This window comes from Lepidochelys olivacea (genome assembly GCF_965140295.1).
Source record: "Lepidochelys olivacea isolate rLepOli2 genome assembly, chromosome: 1".
NCBI lineage: Eukaryota > Metazoa > Chordata > Testudines > Cheloniidae > Lepidochelys > Lepidochelys olivacea.
Window position 1 is genome coordinate 17,148,565 of NC_140411.1, and position 23,497 is coordinate 17,172,061.

Below are 23,497 nucleotides of genomic sequence, written 5' to 3' on the forward strand. Positions count from 1 at the left end.
GTGCAAGTCCCCTTGGCATCAGGCTTAGTCCACTGAACACAGGTTCACTTGCTGGATTTGGACCCAGGTTATATCCAGAAGTAAGAAAGCTCATGCACCCCTCTTTGCACCACTCACCCCTTCTCTCCCTGCTCCTCCTCGCCATCAGCATGCCTTACAGAACAGGAGGCCTCTCACCTTTCCTCTCTCGGTTGTGTCATTACTTCTAGTACGCGTTTGATGTAAAAAAGGCAGAAGACGAAGTGCTAATCAGCATCCAGCAGAAACCAAAGAGGACCAGCCGCAGAGAGGGCAAAGGAGAGAACTTGGCCATTGGGTTTGAGATCCACAAGGTAAGCTGGGGTATGTACACTGTTGGCCTGAATGCTTGTTGCCTGGGTGCATTAGAGTGGGCAGATGGCTCAGGAAGCTTCCCCAGCAAACCCAAGCAGGACCCAGAATGCTGCTGTTGGTAGCACTCCCCTGTGCATAAGTAAGGGATAGATGGAAAGTCCAGCTGCCCCATGACATTAGGGGGCATGGTCACCTGAGTTGAAGGTGTTACTAGGCTCCTCCCCTCTCTGCAGCTGGTAGCACAGGGGGAGAGGAGGATTGCACCCTACACATGGTGTCACTGCTCTCGAATGTGGGGTTCTCAGGCACAGATTGCTGATGTCAGCAACTCACACACATGGGAAGACAGTGCATTGCACAGACAGGGTCTGTGGTCACCAGATCTCTGGCCTGTCCTTGTAACTGAGGTCGGAGGAACCGAAGACCTGTAGTAGAAAAAGCGTTGTGGGAAGACATGATAGAGGAGGGAGGATCCTAGAGAGAACAAGGCCAGGGATAATTGAAATCACTTTCTCCCAGAAACTGAAGGTACCTACACTTTAAGCCTGGCCTGGGTCATGTGGCAGTGGCCGGGAAATGACTAGTATTCCTGGGTGCCACTGGCTTAGTCATACCTGTCAGCATGAAAGCGGTAGGAGGGGGCACCAAGGGTGTTAGTATCAGAAAGATTGGGACACTGGGAGAGCTTTCAGAGAGGTAGGGCAGTAAATACACACACACACACACACACACAGCAAAGCAGAAGGGATAGCCCCTGCTAAATAGGAATGGTTGATCTGTTACCCTGAGCACTCAACCTCCCTTTAACCTACCTGGCGTGGTGCTCCATCTCTCGCTAGTAGCTAGACCACACAGAGCAGTTTATGAGTCTGCTCCTGTCTCTGCTGGAGCTGATGTTTTAGCTCAAGCTGCAGAGGCTTCTGCTTCTAGACCCGGACACCGTGGTTTCAGTCCCTGCAGATGCACCCACACGAGGGGCCATCATTCCATGGGTATTGAAAAGAGGGGCTGAGTATCCTGTTGTGATCTGTGCCCAGGTTGAACTGAACCGGAATTACAGGATGCACACCTTGCAGCAGCAAGTGGCCACCTCCATCTACATTAACTCCCGGAGCATCTTCCTGAGGACAGACCTGAAGGAAGGCCGCTATGTCATCATTCCAACTACCTTCGACCCGGGTCACATGGGAGAGTTTCTTCTCCGGGTTTTCACAGACGTGCCTGCAGATTGCAGGTAAGGAGCCCATCTTCTTATCCTCAGTGTCACGTGGCGAACTGGAACAGGGTAAACTCTCTGGGCTCCCATAAATGATCTGGAGGATGGCGGTGGATTGCACCCTCAGCAAGTTTGCAGATGACACTAAACTGGGAGGAGAGGTAGATACACTGGAGGGTAGGGATAGGATACAGAGGGCCCTAGACAAATTACACGATTGGGCCAAAAGAAATCTGATGAGGTTCAACAAGGACAAGTGCAGAGTCCTGCACTTAGGACGGAAGAATCCCATGCACTGCTACAGACTAGGGACCGAATGGCTCGGCAGCAGTTCTGCAGCAAAGGACCTAGGGGTTACAGTGGACGAGAAGCTGGATATGAATCAACAGTGTGCCCTTGTTGCCAAGAAGGCCAATGGCATTTGGGGCTGTATAAGTAGGGGCATTGCCAGCAGATCGAGGGACGTGATCGTTCCCCTCTATTCGGCATTGGTGAGGCCTCATCTTGAGTACTGTGTCCAGTTTTGGGCCCCACACTACAAGAAGGATGTGGAAAAATTGGAAAGAGTCCAGCGGAGGACAACAAAAGTGATTAGAGGACTGGAACACATGACTTATGAGGAGAGGCTGAGGGAACTGGGATTGTTTAGTCTGCGGAAGAGAAGAATGAGGGGGGATCTGATAGCTGCTTTCAACTACCTGAAAGGGGGTTCCAAAGAGGATGGCTCTAGACTGTTCTCAGTGGTAGCTGATGACAGAACGAGGAGTAATGGTCTCAAGTTACAGTGCAGGAGGTTTAGGTTGGATATTAGGAAATACTTTTTCACTAGGAAGGTGGTGAAACACTATAATGTGTTACCTAGGGAGGTGGTGGAATCTCCTTCCTTAGAAGTTTTTAAGGTCAGGCTTGCAAAGCCCTGGCTGGGATGATTTAGTTGGGGATTGGTCCTGCTTTGAGCAGGGGGTTGGACTAGATGACCTCCTGAGGTCCCTTCCAACCCTGATATTCTATGATTCTATGAACCCCTGCCCTGTCCCGAAGGAAGCTCTCAGTAAGGGCCTGTTGCAGGAGTGTTCTGGCACAATGTGACTTAGCAGGTGAATTTGCAGATCACAAGCTGCTTAAGAACCTGATAGATGTTCTTGATCACAGGGCGACCTAGTGGGTTAATGACCCAGTGTGCAAACTAAGGTGTTTCTTAGTAAAACAAATGAGGAAGGGAAGGATGGCCCAGTGGTTAGGGCACTAACTGGGGACTTGGGAGATTCCTAGGATTCCAATTTCAGTTCCCTGCTCTGCCACAGACTTCCTGTGCGACCTTGAGCCAGTCGCTTGGTCTCTCTGTGCCTCAGTGTCCCATCTGTAAAATGGGGATAAAAGCACCTCCCTACCTCACTGAGAGGATAATACGTTAAAGATGGGGAGGTGCTCACATGCTCGGGTGAGGGGCACCATGTCAGTACAATAGCTAGCTCGGTAGAAGGAGCTTGCTCCTTATGTGAGGAATAAATCCATGCTCCACAACTAACATGTGCCCTGTCCTAGAATTTGCACTTTCTTTCGCCCTTATTTTTATTCTCTGCAAGAAAGAAAGAAAATGGCAAGGAAGGTAGGGCGGGAGTGAGGTGTAAATTCTGCCAGACTCATTGCAGGCTGTACAGGAATTGGGGGATTCCTGGGGGTATTTTCTTTTCTCTCCCCATTTCCCAACTGCTAAGTTGCAAAGCAGCGCGTGTTTAATGTGGTGTGGAAACAAAGTGACCTCACTCGGCCTTCCCCATCCTCTGCCCTTCCAGTCACCAAACCCGCACAGAGTTTGCAGTGGGCTTCCTTTCAGTGGGGACCCAACTGGCCAGCCAGCCGTGTGTACCTCACTCCCTCCTCCAGAAGCATCTGGAGCAATATCCAGATCTGCCTCAGAATGCCACGCAACAGGGCTCCGCTCAGAGGCACCAACTTCTACTGTGCCGGGGAGAGCTCAACCCCCGCTTTGCCCCAGGCCCTGCCCCCACTCCACTCCTTCCCCAAGGCCCCACCCCTGCCCCACCTCCTCTTCACCCCCACCCTGCCTCTTCCCGCCCTGTTCCACCCCCTCCCCCGAGTGCACCCTGCCCTTGCTTCTCCCGAGGAACAGCTGATTGCGGGTGGCACTGGGATAGAGGGGGAGGTGCTGATTGGTGCTGATTGGGGAGGTGCTGATTGGGGCCGCCAGCGGGCAGGAGGCGCTGTGGGGAGGGGGAGGCGCAGATCAGGGTGGCTGTGGGTGGGTGCTCCAGCCCCGGAGCACCCACGGAATCGGTGCCAACGGCTCTGCTGTTAAAAAGAGCCATTAGCTCTGAGAGCCCAGGCGTGTCTGACATGACATCTCCCTTGCTGTTGATTCCCCACACAGAGAGCTGACCTTGGACGAGCCTCCTCGCACCTGCTGGAGTGGAATGTGTGGCTATCCACAAGTGGTGTCCCAGGTCCATGTCCTGGCAGCAGCTGGGCTGAAGAATCAGGATTTCCAAGGAGGTACTGGCCGTTTTATTGCTTGTTCTGTGCTCACTGAGGGACTGGGAACCAATGCTGAGCTTTGGTTTTGTTCGAAGGAGAGTAGGACCAAGTCCTTTGTTTTCAGATCATGTTCCATGATGATCCAACAGGGGCTAAGGCAGAGTACCATGGGGACAGGTGCCTTCAAAATACAAGAGATGGATCGGATTTGGCCCAGTGGTTTATTTCACAGAGACCCATTTGGAAGACAGGATGGAGAGGGACCTTCTGGGTCAATGATCCCAGTCCCCTGCCATTGCAGGCATCATTCATAATACTCCTGCAGGATCGGTTCTCCACAGCCCTGCATCTTACGTGGTCACATACCCCTGTGCAGCATGGGTGTATGATTACCCGAGGTGCCAGGCAATGGAGAATCAGACCCACGACCTCCCCTGGAGATATGGGTCAGGGAGCCAGAGGGTTCCAATGATACAGTGAAGTCGCTGTTAGAAAATCAGCAGAAGAGGAGCATCTTGTGAGACTCACTCTAGACACTCGCAAGGGCTCCGTAAAGATCAAAAGGCCTCTATGGGTGTCAAGGCTTTCACAGGTGATAGCCGTGCTGAGATCCTGGGACACTAACAGAATGGCTCTGCATAGATTTAGAGCCACCGCATCACCCTGCCCTGTAAGGCACGATCACGGAAAGGACATTGCAGAAGGCTGGAGGCGTACGAGAGATAACAGGCAGCACATTACACAGTGCATAATCACACTCAAAATCACGGGCTGCAAGGCGTTACGGAGACCGATGGTTTAGCGAGATAGAAACAAAGGGTCAGACGCTGTTCGTCACTAAGCCTGGCCTTTGCAATTCCAGAAGGGAAGTTACACAGGCTCAAAGTGGTTACAGGGTTACAGAGCATGTATCTCTGCATAGCTGGCAGGTGCATGGTGGGGAGGGTGCTGGGAGGTTCATGTGGCTTTTTTAAAGCATCAGGTCTAGGCCCTTGCCAGGGTACTGAACTGCTTGCCTCCCCCCTCCTCTATCCTTTGGGGATGGGCAGTGGATTCTCCAGAGGCGTGCACCTTCTCTTGGCACTTTGCCATTTTCAGGGCCTCTCATCAGGAAGACAGCAGTACTGCCCCCCCCCAGAGTTGTGCTGGTGAGTCCTAGCTCCTTTCTTGGCTGCTAAAGAGAGAGACCTTGCAAGGGGCCTCCACCCCTCCACTCAGTTTCACCACTTACATCTGGATCAAGAAACCCTAGGATAATAGTGGCTGGGCGGGGGGAGAGGGGTGGCTTTTGCTAGTTCTGCTTTTAAAAGAAACACGGGAGCTGCTGTGGACGTTCATGACTTTTCCAGATTGGAACTCATCCTATCACAGCCCTTCTCACCACCTCTCTTGCCCTGACCGGTAATGAGTTCCCAGGCAATTTGCATCAAGGGCGTCCCTTGCAGGGCCTTGAGAAGGATCCTTGTGGCAAACCGGCTGTTCCAAGACTAACACGGCTCCTTCCTTGTGCTGTGAATGCTGCAAACAGCGCCCTTCTGGGCTCTCCAGCAGGGGCATAGAGGGGTTTATCCGAGGCAGGTTTCTCCTCAGGGGAGAGCCAAAGATTTGATGGCTCCCTACTCATAGAACCCATCAGCCTGAGTCGTCTCTCACTTACTCTGGTGTAAGCCAGGAGCAGTTCCACTTCACTGGCAGATGGAGTCAGTGGGCTGACTAGGGGGCTGGTCTGAGACGACGGAGAGCTGGGTTCTAGTCCCAGCTCTGCTCCTGGGCAAGTCACATCATCTCCGGGCTATTGCTTCCCCTTCCAGCCTTTTTCAGGCACTCCGCTACTGTGGCGATGAGCATGGTTATGAACCTTTAGAAATCAGGGGGATCAAGTCAGTGATGTGAACGGGGAATCCAGCCTGACATCTGGATCGTATGGTGTAGGGCTCCTTCGTCCTCATTCCCACCTGTGCTCTGGTTTTCATGGATAACCAGTTTCCTGGGATTCCATGCTGCTGTTCTAAAGACGTGCTCTGTTGGAGAAGGAAATCAACCAACAGAGCCTCTTCTACACCCTCCGAGATCTTGGCTCTGAAGAACTGGGTCCCGGGTACAGTGTGATTAGGCGGCTGCAAGGTGGAGACTTTTACACCAAGATGCCACCTGCAGCCTCTGGAATGGCATTTCCCTGCTGTATTCCAGCTGTTCCACTGCTTCAAGCCGCAAAGCATGCTGCCCTCTGAGTAGATGTGAGATCACTGAGATCAGGGCAGAGCAATACCAGCAGCAGCGTGTCCTCCACACTCAGCAATTCGTGTGCATTGGTGGTTCCCAGGGCAGTTGTGTGTCTCCTGTCTCCCAACCCTTCCCAGACATTTGGGGTCAGTGATTTATGGGTGGAATTTGGCTCTGGCTGGTGGAAAATGAGGCTTTCATGGATCTTCCCAAAGAAGCGTTTGGAAAGCATGGCTGCGAAATCCTGCAGCTGTTTCTAATCCTGGAAGCAAGGAGCCCTGGGAAGTGGAAAGTTACGGAGTAGGGGGGCAGTAAATCACTGCCAAGTTTTCTCTGGGAACAAGAGATGAGGAAGTTCAGTCTCTGGCCTTGGGAAGTGGATTGGTTTGTTCCTCAGCATTCCCAGTGTGCACTTGGATGGAACATTGACACCTGGCTGTGTTTCCTTGGCAGTTACCAAAGGCTCTTGTGAGAGCATTAGCCTTGCAGCCTGCTCTGCTCCTCAAACAATGATTCATTCTCCACGACAAACACAGGGACATGGGCCTGCTTCCTAACGGGGAAATGTTGGTTATGGTGGGATCCTTCTTCTCTGGCCCTGCAGCTCACGCAGTCACCCGGGCCCTGACTTGATTGCTTCACCCTGTGTCTGGCCTGCCCTCAGCCCCCGTGACACCTCCTTCCAGTCCAGCCAGTGCACAAGCTGCTACAATGAACTGCCTTGCCTGGCAGGCTGACTCTGTAACATGCCCATCCTTGAGCCTCCCCCTGGTCCCCCTGCCACCCATCACGTCTAGCTTCAATTCTTCTCAGCCTCAAGACTCCACACCATCCTGCTCCCTCCCTCCCTCCTCCACCCGTGCTCATCCCACCTCCCACTCCAACCTGCAGCCTCTTCTCTTTGTTGCCCCCTAGTGTACAGAGTGCCTGCCCCAAGTCGAGTGACCAGGTAGCAAATGTGAAAAATTGGGACAGGGTGAAGCGTAATAGGCACCTATATGAGAACAAGCCCCGAATATCGGCACTGTCCCTATAAAATTGGGACATCTTTGCCTTGCTCCAACAAGCCACCACCTTCTCTGCCCTCAAGCCCCTCCCTGAGACACATGTTGCCCCCAAGAAATAATCCAACTATCCTGTAATTCTCATTTCTTCTTCGAGTGCTTGCTCATGTTGATTCCAAGGAGGTGTGTGTGTGCACAGTCATCGGAAGGTTGTTTCCTAGGGGTACCCATTGGGTCGGCTGTGGAGACCCCTGGAGTCACGCCTTCCTGGCGGTGTATATAGGTCCCTGCCAACCCGTTGCCTCTTCAGTTCCTTCTTATCGCCAGTGACAGTCGTTGGAGCAGCTCTTCTCTTGCAATGGCAAGCGATCCCCTAGTGGCCTCTTTCTTGTTATACCTGTAAATAGTTGAAAACTTAGTATTAGTTCAAGTAGTTCCTAGTTAGTTTAGATAAGTTTCAGTTGGAGGTTCCCCCCACCACATTCTCCTCCTGGGGATCGGGGCATGCCTCGGTCTCAAGGGTTCAAACTGTGCGGGTCCTGTCTGAAGCCTATGCCAAAGGGAGACCCACACAACTCCTGCTTCAAGTGTCTGGGGGAAGCCCATCAGACTGAGAAGTGCAAAATCTGTAGAGGCTTCTTCCCAAGGACTAAAAAGGAGAGGGAATTTAGGCTGACGTGGCTCCTCATGGAGTCAGCCCTTCGACCCCAGTCAGCACAGGTGCATCCGACCCCAAGCCCAGCACTTTGGTGTGGAGTGCACCGGCCTCCGTAAGAGAGGCTGTGGTTCTGAGAAAGGACCTGGGCTCCAGGGACCCTAGGCACCGCCACTCCCTGGCGCCAAAGACCTCCTCCGGTATGAGTGCCCGGCACCACTCCCATTCGCCGATGCCACACAAAAGAAAGAAGGCCGACAGAGGTCGCTCTCCCTCTAAAGCAGTGGAACGAGGAGGTGCCAGTGGGGTGTGTCCCACTCCAGGACACCCTGCTCCAGCTCCCACTCAGCCGGCACTGTTGACTCTGGCCTTGCAGGGAGGTCCGTCGAGTCTGGTTCTAGTGGACTCCCCAGTGCAGAAGTGTCAGAAGGAGGATTTAGACTTTCCTGCCATGCCGGACACCTTTGAGGCGGCAAGGGACCTCGTAGCGATGATGGCGAAGTGTATTCTATTGGGGGTGGGGATGTTTCCAGCTTCACATTGCCAACTAGCAGGCAGTCCTTGGCCGCTATAGTTTTAATTCTTGGAATATGTCCAAATTTAAGGAGCTCCTTCTGGCAGACTCCCGCTCAGAGTTTGCTGCTGTCCTTGAGGAAGGCAAGGTCATCATGAGGATCTCCTTACAGGCCTCCCTAGATTCAGCGGACTCTGCAATCCATACCAGGGCGACAGCCATAGCCATGAGAAGGAGCTCATGGTTTCAGTTGTCGGGACTCCCACACGAGGTCCTGCAGACCATTCAGGACTTGCCTTTCGACTGCATAGGGCTCTTCTCGGAGCAAACAGACACTAAGCTCCGCAGCCTGAAGGACTCACGGGCAACTCTGAAGTCCTTGGGGCTTCATATGCCAGCCCCCCGGAGGAAGCATTTTAAACCGCAGACTGCCCCTCACTTCTACCCAGCTCCTCCTAGACAGGACTATAGCAGAAAGCGGTGCAGGAGAAAAAGACAGAGACCTTCTCAGTCCTCCTCTAGCCAGGGCCAGGGCTCAGCAAAGCAGCCCTCAGCCTCGAAGCCAAACTTTTGAAGGTGCACCTGAGGGCAACGCACCAGTTCAGATCCCAGATCCTTCCCCTCCTTTTGTGAATCGTCTATCCCATTTCTACCATGCCTGGGCACAAATCACCTCAGACCAATAGGTCTTGAGCACAGTAGAATTGGGATATTCTCTCCAATTCTGTTCCCTCCTGCTTTCCCACCCTCCTTCCCCATCCCTCTTCAGGGACCCTTCTCACGAGTAACTTCTCATGCAGGAGGTGCAAACGCTCCTACAACTTGGGGTGGTGGAGGAGGTCCCTCTAGAATTCAGGGGCAGGAGATTCTATTCCCGATATTTCCTAATCCTGAAGGCCAAGGGTGAGCTCAGACCTATTTTAGACCTGTGAAACCTCAACAAACTCATGAAGAAGATAAAGTTCTGCATGGTCTCCCTGGCTTCCATTGTCCCCTTCCTGGATCCGGGGGACTGGTACGCTGCCCTCAACTTGAAGGACACTTACTTTCACATGTCCATGATCCTGTCCCACAGATAGTTCCTCTGCTTTGTGGTCAATAATACCCACTGACAGTTCACAGCCCACCCCTTCACCTTTTCGGCAGCCCCTCGGGTGTTCACCAAGTCCATGTTGGTCGTGGCAGCCTTCCTGCGGAAACGGCAGGTGCAAGTATTCCCGTACCTCAATGACTGGCTAATCAAAGGCCGCTCCAGGGCCCAGGTGGAGGTCCATGTGAGCCTAATTCAAATGACATTCCACAGGTTCGGCCTGATACTGAATCTGGCAAAGTCGACCTTAACCCCAACTCAGAGAATAGAGTTCATCGGAGCTCTCCTAGACTCCGGTCAAGAAAATAAGAACATACCTAAGAACGGCCATACTGGCTCAGACCAAAGGTCCATCTAGTACAGTATCCTGTCTTCCAACAGTGGCCAATGCCAGGTGCCCCAGAGGGAATGAACAGAACAGTAATCAAGTGTTCCATCTCATCAGCCATTCCCAGCTTCTGACAAACAGAGGCTAGGGACACCATCCCTGTCCATTCTGGCTAATAACCATTGATGGATGTATCCTCCATGAACTTATCTAGTTTGTTTTTGAACCCTGTTATAGTCTTGGCCTTCACAATATCCTCTGTCAAGGAGTTCCACAGGTTGACTGTGCATTGTGTGAAAAAATACTTCCTTTTGTTTGTTTTAAATCTTCTTCCTATTAATTTCATTTGGTGACCCTTAGTTCTTGAGTTATGAGAAGGAGTAAATAACACTTCCTTATTTACTTTCTTCACACCAGTCATTATTTTATAAACCTCTATCATATCACCCCTTAGTCATCTCTTTTCCAAGCTGAAACGTCCCAGTCTTATTAATCTCTCCTCATATGGCAGCCGTTCCATACCCCTAATAATTTTTGTTGCCCTTTTCTGAACCTTTTTCAATTCCAATATATCTTTTTTGAGATGGGGCAACCACATCTGCATGCAGTATTCAAGATGTGGGCCTACCATGGATTTATATAGAGGCAATATGATATTTTCTGCTTTATTATCTATCCCTTTCTTAATAATTCCCAACATTCTGTTTGCTTTTTTGACTGCCGCTGCACATTGAGTGGATGTTTTCAGAGAACTATCCACAATGACTCCAAGATCTTTCTTGAGTGGTAACAGCTAATTTAGACCCCATCATTTTATATGTATAGTTGGGATTATGTTTTCCCGTGTGAATTACTTTGCATTTATCAACATTGAATTTCATTTGCCGTTTTGTTGCCCAGTCACCCAGTTCTGAGAGATCCTTTTGTAGCTCTTCACAGTCTGCCTGGGACTTAACTATCTTGAGTAGTTTTGTATCATCTGCAAATTTTGCCACCTCACAGTTTACCCCTTTTTCCAGATCATTTATGAATATGTTGAATAGGACTGGGCCCCGTACAGACCCTTTGGGGACACCACTATTTACCTCTCTCCATTCTGAAAACTGACCATTTATTCCTACCCTTTGTTTCCTATCCTTTAACCAGTTATCAATCTGTAAGAGGACTTTCCCTCTTATCCCATGACAGCTTACCTTGCTTAACAGCCTTTGGTGAGGGACTTTGTCAAAGGCTTTCTGAAAATTCAAGAAATATCCACTGGATCCCCCTTGCCACATGCTTGTTGACCCCCTCAAAGAATTCTAGTAGATTAGTGAGGCATGATTTACAAAAACCATGTTGACTCTTCCCCAACAAATTATGTTCATCTATATGTCTGACAATTTTGTTCTTTACTATAGTTTCAACTAGTTTGCTCGGTACTGAAATCAGCCTGTAATTGCCGGGATCACCTCTGGAGCCCTTTTTAAAAATTGGCGTCACACTAGCTATCCTCCAGTCATCTGGTACAGAAGCTGATTTAAATGATAGGTTACAGACTACAGTTAGTAGTTCTGCAATTTCACATTTGAGTTCCTTCAGAACTCTTGGGTGAATACCATCTGGTCCTGGTGGCTTATTACTATTTAGTTTATCAATTTGTTCCAAAACCTCCTCTAATGACCCCTCAATCTGGGACAGTTCCTAAGATTTGTCACCTAAAAAGAATGGCTCAGGTTTGGGAATCTCCCTCACATCCTCAGCCGTGAAGACTGATGCAAGGCACCAAGCCAGGGCATTCCTTCTGGAAACTCGCTTTCTCTACATGGGAGCCATCATAGAGGAACTCAAGCGATACCTGACCACTTTGGCATGAAATTGCCTGAGGCTGCTTGGCCATATGGCCGCTTGTACGTATGTAGTACAGCACGCCAGGCTGCGACTCCAACCCCTTGAGGCTTGGCTAGCCTCGGTGTACAGGCCGAACCGAGACCACCTAGACAAGTTGAGGGTCACAACCCTCAAGGTGGTGGCCCTCAGGTGGTGGCTCGACCCACAAGGGGTGTATACGGGAGTCCCCTACTCAAGGCCCCATCCCTCGCTGTATCTAGTAACGGACGCATCAGTGATGGGCTGGCACTTAGGAAGACTCAGGACTCTGGGCCTCTGGTTCCAGGCAGAACTTTCACTTCACATCAATGTCAGGGAGCTAAGAGTGGTCCCCCTTGCTTGCCAGACGTTCCAGGCCCATCTGGAGGGCATATGTATATCAGTATTGAGCGACAACACAACAGCAACGTTCTATATAAACAGGCAGGATGGTGCTCGCTTCTCTCCCCTGTGCCAGGAAGCCCTCCAGCTGTGGGACTTCTGCATCACCCATTCGATACATCTAGAGGCATCGTATCTCCCAGGTTCCCAGAACGAACTGGCCGATCATCTCAGCAGGTCATTTCACAATCATGAGTGGTCCCTCCGCCTGGAGGTTGTGATCAACATCTTCCGTCGGTGGGGGTTTCCCCAAATAGACTTGTTTGCAACAAAGTACAACAGGAAGTGTCACCAGTTTTGCTCCTTCCTGAATCACAGCCCGGGCTCATTCACAGATGCTTTTCTCCTCCCTTGGAAGGACCACCTACTATATGCTATCCCACCCTTCCTGCTTGTACACAAGGTCCTGCTGAAGGTCAGACAGGAGGGAGCATCAATGATCTTAATAGCACCAGTGTGGCCACACCAATGTTGGTTCACCATGCTTCTAGACCTGTCAGTGGACTTGCCGATAACCCTGTCCCTGGTCCCGGACTTGATCACGCAGGACCACGGCCACCTCCAGCATCCTGATCTGCAGTCTCTCAATCTTGTGGCATGGAAACTCTATGGCTAAACCCTTTGGAGCTCACATGCTCAGACCCTGTTTGAGAGGTCCTCCTTGGCAGCAGAAAGCCATCCACCAGGGCCACTTATCTGGCCAAGTGGAAAAGATTCTCCATTTGGGCATTACAAAAAGACACTCCGCCCTTACAGTCACTGATTCCCTTTATCCTGCACTATTTGCTGCATCTGAAACAATAAGATCTGTCGGTGTCATTAGTAAAGGTTCACCTGGCCACCATCTCAGCTTTCCAGCCCTGTTCAGCCGGTCGCTCAGTTTTCGCGAACCGCATGGTGGGCCACTTCCTCAAAGGATTAGATAGGCTGTACCCTCAGACAGCCAATTCCCCCATGGGATCTCAACCTGGTGTTCTGTAGGCTGAAGGGACCTCCTTTAGAGCCCTTAGCAACATGCTGCCTCCTCTGCCTTTCCTGGAAAGTAGCATTCTTGCTGGCAGCCAAGAGGGTGTCTGAGCTTAAGGCCTTAACTTTGGAACCCCTATATACGGACTTTGATAAGGACAGGGTGCAGCTGTGACTGCACCCGGCCTTTCTCCCAAATGTATAATAGAATCATAGAATATCAGGGTTGGAAGGGACCTCAGGAGGTCATCTAGTCCAACCCCCTGCTCAAAGCAGGACCAATCCCCAACTAAATCATCCCAGCCAGGGCTTTGTCAAGCCTGACCTTAAAAACTTCTAAGGAAGGAGATTCCACCACCTCCCTAGGTAACGCATTCCAGTGCTTCACCGCCCTCCTAGTGAAAAAGTTTTTCCTAATATCCAATCTAAACCTCCCCCACTGCAACTTGAGACCATTACTCCTCGTTCTGTCATCTGCTACCACTGAGAACAGTCTAGATCCATCCTCTTTGGAACCCCCTTTCAGGTAGTTGAAAGCAGCTATCAAATCCCCCCTCATTCTTCTCTTCCGCAGACTAAACAATCCCAGTTCCCTCAGCCTCTCCTCATAACTCATGTGTTCCAGACCCCTAATCATTTTTGTTGCCCTCCGCTGGATGCTTTCCAATGTTTTCACATCCTTCTTGTAGTGTGGGGCCCAAAACTGGACACAGTACTCAAGATGAGGCCTCGTCAGTGTCGAATAGAGGGGAACGATCATGTCCTTCGATCTGCTGGCAATGCCCCTACTTATACATCTCAAAATGCCATTGGCCTTCTTGGCAACAAGGGCACACTGTTGACTCATGTCCAGCTTCTCGTCCACTGTAACCCGTAGGTCCTTTTCTGCAGAACTGCTGCCTAGCCATTTGGTCCCTAGTCTGTAGCAGTGCATGGGATTCTTCTGTCCTAAGTGCAAGACTCTGCACTTGTCCTTGTTGAACCTCATCAGATTTCTTTTGGCCCAATCCTCTAATTTGTTTAGGTCCCTCTGTATCCTATCCCTACCCTCCAGCGTATCTACCTCTCCTCCCAGTTTAGTGCCATCTGCAAACTTGCTGAGGGTGCAATCCACGCCATCCTCCAGATCATTTATGAAGATATTGAACAAAACCGACCCCAGGACCGATCCTTGGGGCACTGCGCTTAATACTGGCTGCCAACTAGACTTGGAGCCATTGATCACTACCTGTTGAACCCAATAATCTAGCCAGCTTTCTATCCACCTTATCATCCATTCATCCAGCCCATACTTCTTTAACTTGCTGGCAAGAATACTGTGGGAGACCGTGTCAAAAGCTTTGCTAAAGTCAGGGAATAACACGTCCACTGCTTTCCCCTCATCCACAGAGCCAGTTATCTCGTCATAGAAGGCAATTAGATTAGTCAGGCATGACTTGCCCTTGGTGAATCCATGCTGACTGTTCCTGATCACTTTCCTCTCCTCTAAGTGCTTCAGAATTGATTCCTTGAGGACCTGCTCCATGATTTTTCCAGGGACTTAGGTGAGGTTGACTGGCCTGTAGTTCCCCGGATCCTCCTCCTCCCCTTTTTTAAAGATGGGCACTACATTAGCCTTTTTCCAGTTGTCCGGGACCTCCACCGATCTCCATGAGTTTTCAAAGATAACGGCCAATGGCTCTGCAATCACATCCGCCAACTCCTTTAGCACTCTCGGATGCAGCGCATCCGGCCCCATGGACTTTTGCTCGTCCAGCTTTTCTAAATAGTCCCAAACCACCTCTTTCTCCACAGAGGGTGGTCACCTCCTCCCCATGCTGTGCTGTCCAGTGCAGTAGTCTGGGAGCTGACCTTGTTCGTGAAGACAGAGGCAAAAAAGCATTGAGTACATTAGCTTTTTCCACATCCTCTGTCACTAGGTTGCCTCCCTCATTCAGTCAGTTGCCCACACTTTCCTTGACTTTCTTCTTGTTGCTAACATGCCTGAAGAAACCCTTCTTGTTACTCTTAACATCTCTTGCTAGCTGCAACTCCAAGTGTGATTTGGCCTTCCTGATTTCACTCCTGCATGCCTGAGCAATATTTTTATACTCCTCCCTGGTCATTTGTCCAATCTTTCACTTCTTGTAAGCTTCTTTTTTGTGTTTAAGATCGGCAAGGATTTCACTGTTAAGCCAAGCTGGTCGCCTGCCATATTTACTATTCTTTCTACACATCGGGATTTCTACACATTGAGGTTATCCCTGTAACCTCAATAAGGATTCTTTAAAATACAGCCAGCTGTCCTGGACTCCTTTCCCCATCATGTTATTCTCCCAGGGGATCCTGCCCATCAGTTCCCTGAGGGAGTCAAAGTCTGCTTTTCTGAAGTCCAGGGTCCGTATTCTGCTGCTCTCCTTTCTTCCTTGTGTCAGGATTCTGAACTCGACCGTCTCATGGTCACTGCCTCCCAGGTTCCCATCCACTTTTGCTTCCCCTGCTAATTCTTCCCGGTTTGTGAGCAGCAGGTCAAGAAGAGCTCTGCCCCTAGTTGGTTCCTCCAGCACTTGCACCAGGAAATTGTCCCCTACACTTTCCAAAAACTTCCTGGATTGTCTGTGCACCGCTGTATTCCTCTCCCAGCAGATATCAGGGTGATTGAAGTCTCCCATGAGAACCAGGGCCTGCGATCTAGTAACTTCCGTTAGTTGCCGGAAGAAAGCCTTGTCCACCTCATCCCCTTGGTCTTGTGGTCTGTAGCAGACTCCCACCACGACATCACCCTTATTGCTCACACTTCTAAACTTAATCCAGAGACACTCAGGTTTTTCTGCAGTTTCATACCGGAGCTCTGAGCAGTCATACTGCTCTCTTACATACAATACAACTTCCCCACCTTTTCTACCCTGCCTGTCCTTCCTGAACAGTTTATATCCATCCATGACAGTACTCCAGTCATGTGAGTTATCCCACCAATCATATTCCAATCACATCATAATTCCTTGACTGTGCCAGGACTTCCAATTCTCCCTGCCTGTTTCCCAGGCTTCTTGCATTTGTGTATAGGCACTTGAGATAACTCGCTGATCGTCCCCCTTTCTCAGTATGAGGCAGGAGCCCTCCCCTCTCACGTTCTCCTGCTCGTGCTTCCTCCCGGTATCCCACTTCCCCACTTACCTCAAGGCTTTGGTCTCCTTCCCCCGGTGAACCTAGTTTAAAGCCCTCCTCACTAGGTTAGCCAGCCTGCTTGCGAAGATACTCTTCCCTCTCTTTGTTAGGTGGAGCCCATCTCTGCCCAGCACTCCTCCTTCATGGAACACCATCTCATGGTCAAAGAATCCAAAGCCTTCTCTCTGACACCACCTGCATAGCTATTCGTTGACTTCCACGATTCGACGGTCTCTACCCGGGCCTTTTCCTTCCACAGGGAGGATGGACGAGAACACCACTTGTGCCTCAATTCTCAATTCCACGCGATATTCCACGCAAATTCCACGCAATATTTTTCTTCCTGTGTTCTTTCCTAAGCTGCACGCTAACAACAGGGAATGAATGCTTCACTCCCTGGATGTCAGATAAGCATTAGCCTTCTACATTGGAAGAACGAAGCTATTTCGAAAATCATTGCAACTCTTCATTGCAATTGCAGAGCGGATGAAAGGGCTTCCAGTCTGGTCCCAAAGGATCTCTTCTTGGATCATGTCCTGTATCCTGGCATGCTATGACTTGGCAGAGATACCTTCCCCCGTGCTGACGGCACACTCCACAAGGGCACAGGCATCCTCAGGTGCGTTCCTGGCACAAGTTCCTATTCAAGACATCTGCAAGGCAGCGATGTGGCCGTCGATCCACACCTTTACGTCTCACACTGCCATTACGCCGCAGGCTAGAGACGATGCAGCATTCAGCAGAACAGTGCTACAATCAGCGATTCCGTGAACTCTGACCTCGCCTCCTAGGTAAGACTTGGGAGTCACCTACTTGGAATCGACATGAGCAAGCACTTCAGGAAGAAAAAACGGTTACCTACCTCTTGTCATTGTTGATCGAGATGTGTTGTTCATGTCCATTCCACAACCCACCCGCCTCCCCGCTGTCAGAGTATCCGGCAAGAAGGAGCTGAAGAGGTGGGGGGTTGACAGGGACCTATATACACCGCCATGAAAGCGCGACTCCAGGGGGCTCCACAGCTGACCCGATGGGTACCGCTAGGGGGAAACCTTCCGACGACCGTGCACACGGCATGCACACACCTACTTGGATTGGACACGAGCAACACATCTTGAAGAACAACAGTTACGAGAGGTAGGTAACCGTTTTTTTCTAAAGCCCCTCCGAATGTATTCCTTTTCCGGGGGCCCTACTGTGTCCTGTCTGCTCTGCTGGATTGGAAACTCTTCAAGGCAGAGCCCGTCTCCTTTCTGGATCTTGTCCAATGCTGAGTGCACACACGCCTGGTTACTTAACAAACCTGGCCTTACCCTCTAACCGTACCTCGCACGTGAAGCGTTCCCCCGTCCCATTATTGTTACCGATCCTGGGTGGAATTCACCCCGTGGCCTCCCCAGTCCCATGGCGCCGAGGTGGGATTTGGGACTTGAGCGATGGAGTGAATGTCGTTTGCTCTCAGTCTCGAGTAAAATCGAGCTTTTCCTTACCCAAAGCCCACAAGCCACCAAAGTAGTGAGAGCAAATGAGTCACTTTTGGCCGGTGTTAGCAACCAGCTGTCCGCGAGTCTCACAAGTTGCTCCAAGAAGGCTGTGTCTACGTGGGACAGGCCAAGGACCCGAGTCTCCTCTCGCACTGCCTCGACGCCAGTGCAGTTCCATTGGCTTCACTGGCATTCCTCTTGATGGGCACCTGTGAGAGCGGAACCCAGAGCTCGGTTTTAGCCAGGGTTCATCCCAAAGGCAAGTGGGGGTTGTGAGATAAACTACAATCAATGAGCAGATGTGTGGGAAGCACTGCAGGGATCGAACACAGCTTGGTCCATCTCCAAAGGCCCTCACTGTGAGGAAGCCTTGTACCTAGACGAGACTGAGAACAAGTAATGAGCTGGGATAATTTGTCCCTTGATTGTCCCGCAAGCAATAAAAGCATATTATGCAGTGATCCAGCACAAGGCTGGGACTCCACATTACACTGCACTTGCAAGTCAAAGGTAGCCTTTGGCCCTCTGCATTTAGGGCTAGATTGTGCAAGTTGGTGGACTGTGGGGTAGAAACCTGGGTACCTCTTTCCCTTACAAAGTTCCTATAGGTGGCAGCATGGTCCAGTGGTTAAGGCATGTCCTGGGAGGTAGGAGACTTGAGTTCTTTCCCCAGGTCTGCCTATAACTTTTGGGTAAGTCAGTTGCCCAATCTATAGAATGGGGCAGTGATCCTTCATCTTAGAAAAGAGATGACTAAGCGAGGATAGGATTGAGGTTTATAAAATCATGGCTGGTGTGGAGAAAGGAAATAAGGAAGTGTTATTTACTCCTTCTCATAACACGAGAACTAGGGGGCACCAAATGAAATTAATAGGCAGTAGGTTTAAAACAAACAAAAGGAAGTATTTTTTCACACAATGCACAGGCAACCTGTGGAACTCCTTGCCAGAGGATGTTGTGAAGGCCAAGACTACAACAGGGTTCAAAAAAGAATTAGATAAGTTCATAGAGGATAGGTCCATCATTAGCTATTAGCCAGGATGGACAGGGATGGTGTCCCTAGCCTTTGTTTGCCAGAAGCTTGGAATGGGCAACACTTGAGATTACCTGTTCATTCCTTCTGGGGCACCTGGCATTGGCCACTGTCAGAAGACAGGATACTGGACTAGATGGACCTTTGGTCTGACCCAGTATGGACGTTCTTATGTTCTTACCTCCTTTTATAAAGTGTCTTGAGATCTACGGATGAAAAATGCTCTGTGGGCTCAATTCAGCAAGGTGTTGAGTGCCCTCAACTGCACCGACGTCAGTGGGCATTGAGGGTGCTCAGCCCCTCTCAGAAAGTGCCTGCCACTTTGTAGGGTCTTGCCTTCTAAGAGCTAAATAGCTCTGGTGGTATCATGCAGAGTGTAACTAGACAGCAAACACTCACTGAGTAGTGAAGCGAGGTCCTTGCACTGGTAACAATTGCACTGCAATGTGGCCGTGGTGTGTTTTCTTCTGTTCATGTTTATGGGGCTATTTTTTGCAACGGCCTGCAGCTAAGATACTCCGAAGCAGCTAGTGATTTTGAAGGCCCAGCAGGAGACACCTGCAAGAGCTCTGATTTTCAGAATGTGCTGAGCGTCCGTTGTCTGAAAATCAGGCCTCTTCAGAGTGTTTCAAGCTGGGCACCCAAAATCACTAGTCAGTTCGGAACATCTGGGCTTGTATGTTACAGTGATGTTGTCACTTCACTGTTTGGGAACCACCTCCAGCTGGTTTGCTCAGCCGCTAGCCCACATCCGAGGTGACACCATGCATAATGCAAATGAACCTTGACCCCTGACATCTGTAGATCTCAAAGGACATTGCGTAGGTGGGTGAGCATCACTGTCCCCATTTTACGGAGTTCACTTGATTTCCTGCTGCCATTTGTGGGTTATAGACTATAATACCCACTGTCAGGAGTGACCCAAGCAAGGGCTAAGAGGAACGATGTTAGCTGCAGCAGGAGGTAAATTCTCTTTCCTCTCCCCAGGAGCAGACCCGTACGTGATCATAAAGTGCGAAGGGAAAAAAATTCGATCTCCAGTGCAGAAAAACACCCTGGCTCCAGAGTTTGATGTGAAAGGTCTCTTCTATCGCAAGAAGGCAGGACAACCCATCATTGTGCAGGTGACTAGAAGGCCAGTCTGTGGGGAGCCAGCAGGACTCAGGTTCTATTCCCTGATCTGCAGGGCAGCATTGGCTATTTCATCTTAATACTTTGTGACTCAGTTTTCCTGTCTAACAGTGATACTCATACTTGCTTCCTGGGGGATTGTGAGGCTCAATTATTTAACGTGTTAAGTGAAAAGTATTAATTTGTCAAGGTCTTAAGCAGAAATGTGGGCTTAAGGAGGTCTGGTGCTTTAGACAATGCGTAGGTACTAGTGGCCAAATTGTCAAGCCTTTTTACTAAGCTCTTCACTGATCTAATTCCCACTAAAGTCAATGGGAGTTTGCCCAAGTTTGGATTCCGTAATAAGAACTCAGTAAGGGCTTCAGGAGTTGGCTCATTATGAGGTACTACAGATACTTTTCACATCAAGTATAGCCTCTTCAGGGAGCCCTAAAAACAAAAGGAATGTGGGGTCTGGTTCTTCACTGCCTTTCAGCTCCTGTAGTCACTAACAACGCTTCCATGCTGTCGTTCCGACCCCAGCCCGCGGGGATCAGAGGAGGTGTGTATCTAATCCTGGGAGAGGCAAGGACACAAGTCATCACATCATTATTAAAATACCCTCTGTATGGCCAGTGACAAGGGTTAAAAAGTCCACTCATCCACCCAGGAAAATGATTAGCCCAGTGACCATTTCGAAAGTGGAGGAAGATCAAGATTCACCAGCTGCAGAGGTGGAGAGAGAGGCTGGTCTAGAGATTAAGTTCCAGGAGATCTGGTCCCCACAGGTTTCCTGTGCGCCCTTGGGCAAGTCACTTAGTCACTTTGTCTCTTTGTGTCCCAAGTCCCCATTTGTAAAACGGAGATAACTATACTTCCTTTCTTCCACCCTTTGTCCGTTTTGTCTATTTAGACTGTAAGCTGTTCAGCTCAGGGACTGTCTTGCTTCTCGTATGTACAGCACCCAGCACAATATGGCCCTGATCTGATCTGGGGCCTCTCGGTGCTACTGCAAGAGAACTAATCAATAACAGCAAGAATAGAATGATAAAGGCATCCCATATACCCTGTACAGATGTTTGTACATGCAGAATAGGTTGCAGCAGAAAGCCTGCATGTGGCCCAACAGGAACAGCACCCATTTTGTGTTTTGTTTCTCTAGGTCTGGAACCATAACATTATAAGTGACGAGTTCCTGGGCCAGGTGGCCCTAACTGGTGACCCTGATGACCATCTGTCACAGCAAACCCTTCATCTCCAAGACAAGGGGAACAAAAAATCCAGTGGCATTTCAGGAAGTATTGCTGTGAGACTACTCAGCAGTAGCAAACTCACCAATGTCTAGCTTCTCAAGGAGTCTTCTTCTGGAGCCATATATGTGAATATAAAATATATATAGTATACATACCATCTGCAAGAGTGTATGAACTATGCATGCATCACACTTGAAGGGGCCAGTCTTATGTTTTCAATGTTAAACAAGGTGCCTTTTTGGGAACCAAAATGATTCTTTTCCTCACACGAGGCATCATTTGTAGCCAATACTAAAGTGGTTTGTGCCGGTGTGAAAGCACTGGGCATATGGTACATTCTGTGACAGCCAGAGTGGGATGCCCTGATGCTGTTTGTTTACATGGGGATGTTGCGCACCCCCAGAGATGGGCAGATTGGTCCCACCAAGCAATATGCCTCTTCGATTTACTTGCTTGGTTTTAGAAATTCATCATCACTGAAGTCTCCTTTAATCACATATCTGTGGTGGCATCTCAGAAAAGTGGATAACAGGGGGGGAGGGATAGCTCAGTGGTTTGAGCATTGGCCTGCTAAACCCAGGGTTGTGAGTTCAATCCTTGAGGGGGCCATTTAGGGATGTGGGGCAAAAACTGGGGGTTGGTCCTGCTTTGAGCAGGGGATTGGACTAGATGACCTCCTGAGGTCCCTTCCAATGCTGACATTCTATGATTCTAAGTGGTGTAAATGTACATGGTCGTTTGTATGCACAGTGGGCCCAGGTTTGTACACTGGCTGTAGAGCAGCTGGAAGGAGAAAATGTCCAGTCTTTCCAAAACAGCGAATCCCATCCTCCTTGGGCAGGCGGAGATTATGGCTGCACCACCCAGTGCCTGCTGTCTCACTTCCAGCTGGGTGTAGTCTACGTTGCCGAGTATCAACCCCAGTCTTTCATTGATAATTGGGAGAGGGGGAAATGGAAAAGCCAGTCTGGCCCCTTTAACTAGTTCAGTAGTCCCCAAACTGTGGTGCGTGCCCCCCAGGGGGGTGCAGAGGAACATCTGGGGGGGTAGGGGGGAGCACCATCCAGCCTCGCTCTGCCCCCAGCTCTGCTCCAGCCCAGGTCCAACCGCCCAGACTCTGTCTGGTTTGTCGCAGTAACTGGCCTCTGCCACCGGGGGCAGGAAGAGCAGCAGGTGCTGCTGCTGCTGGAGTCCGGAGGAGCACTCAGGGATGGCTCCCTGCCCCCCCCCGCCCCACCTCTGGAGCACAGCTCCCCATCCCGGTCCTGCCCCAGTCACCTCCCCCCACCTCCAGAGCACGGCTTCCCCTCCCACTCCTACCCTAGTCACCCCCCTACCTCCGGAGTGCAGTTGCCCCTCCCCCTCATGCCCCACTCACCTCCCCCCACCTCCGGAGTGTGGCTCCCCCTCCCCTGCCCAGCCCCATTCACCCCCCCCCCACCTCTGGAGCGCAGCTCCCTCTCCCCTGTCCTGCCCCACTTACCTCCTGCCCCTCCCGGGGTGGGGGCGGGGGAGTGCAAGTGAAAAAGTTTGGGGACCACTGAACTAGCTCCTAGGGAAAGTTACACAATACACAAACTATCTTGTCTATTTCTTACAGACAAGCAAGCCATAATGACAGGAAAGATGAGTTTTTACGGCCTTTTTAATTTCATCATATTATATCAGGACCAAAATGTCTTAATATTTGTAATCCTTTTAGGTCAGTTTTTCTTTCTCTTAAGAAACAAAATTATAGAAGTAGGCTTTATTCCTCATCCACAGAAGAATCTTTTCTTACATCATTTATTTGGATCTCTTTTACTTTTAAAGCAGATTTGGGAGTGGAGCTATTGACATTCCATTGTAAATGTTGCTGTCTTTTCCACTTCAGTAACATGAATAGAAGTTTTAAGTTAAATTTGTTTGTTTGTTTTTTGGGGGGACAGATCAGCACTTTACAGTCAGCCTCGTTGGTCTAGGAGCTGTCTTTGATTTAATGCCTGCTATTTCCATCAATCATTTCATTCCTCACAAAGAATCCAGTATTGCACTTTATTACATAAAACTTTGTGGTGTGTTATGTGTTAAAATGGGCTGGGAAAATGTCTTTGTATACCAAAAGCATCCAAGTGTCATGCTGTACCAGATCAAAGAGCAGTCCAAACATGCAGTTAAAAAAAAAAAAAAAAAGCCAAAATTGTACAGATTGTACCTTCTATAAATAAATTGCATATATTTTATTTGAACGCCCTCAGTTCCAAATATCGTGGTCTTCCATAACCCTTTCACAAACCCAAGGGCTACTGTATGGATTGGGTTATTCAGTTTTAGATTCTTTTCAATAAACTTCCATTTCGAATTGATTTCTCTGCAAGCTTTTAATTCAAGCCAAGTCATGGGCATGATCTTAAGG

General features: G+C 49.9%; 1 protein-coding gene across 6 annotated transcripts in view; it reads left to right on the top strand.

The window, feature by feature from the left end:
• CAPN5 (calpain 5) overlaps nucleotides 1-22,502 on the top strand; it is a 140,671-nt gene extending 118,169 nt beyond the window's left edge. For 3 of the 6 annotated variants that reach the window (XM_084617923.1, XM_084617920.1, XM_084617924.1), the window contains 5 exons: nucleotides 210-332; nucleotides 1,371-1,567; nucleotides 3,942-4,063; nucleotides 19,727-19,863; nucleotides 21,012-22,502. In XM_084617923.1, coding sequence (XP_084474049.1) covers nucleotides 210-332; nucleotides 1,371-1,567; nucleotides 3,942-4,063; nucleotides 19,727-19,863; nucleotides 21,012-21,194 — 762 coding nt within the window. In that variant the 3' untranslated portion in view covers nucleotides 21,195-22,502. The remainder of the gene's footprint in view (nucleotides 1-209; nucleotides 333-1,370; nucleotides 1,568-3,941; nucleotides 4,064-19,726; nucleotides 19,864-21,011) is intronic. The other 3 variants (XM_084617919.1, XM_084617921.1, XM_084617922.1) reach the window with 1 other exon arrangement.
• Nucleotides 22,503-23,497: the final 995 nt, after the last annotated feature.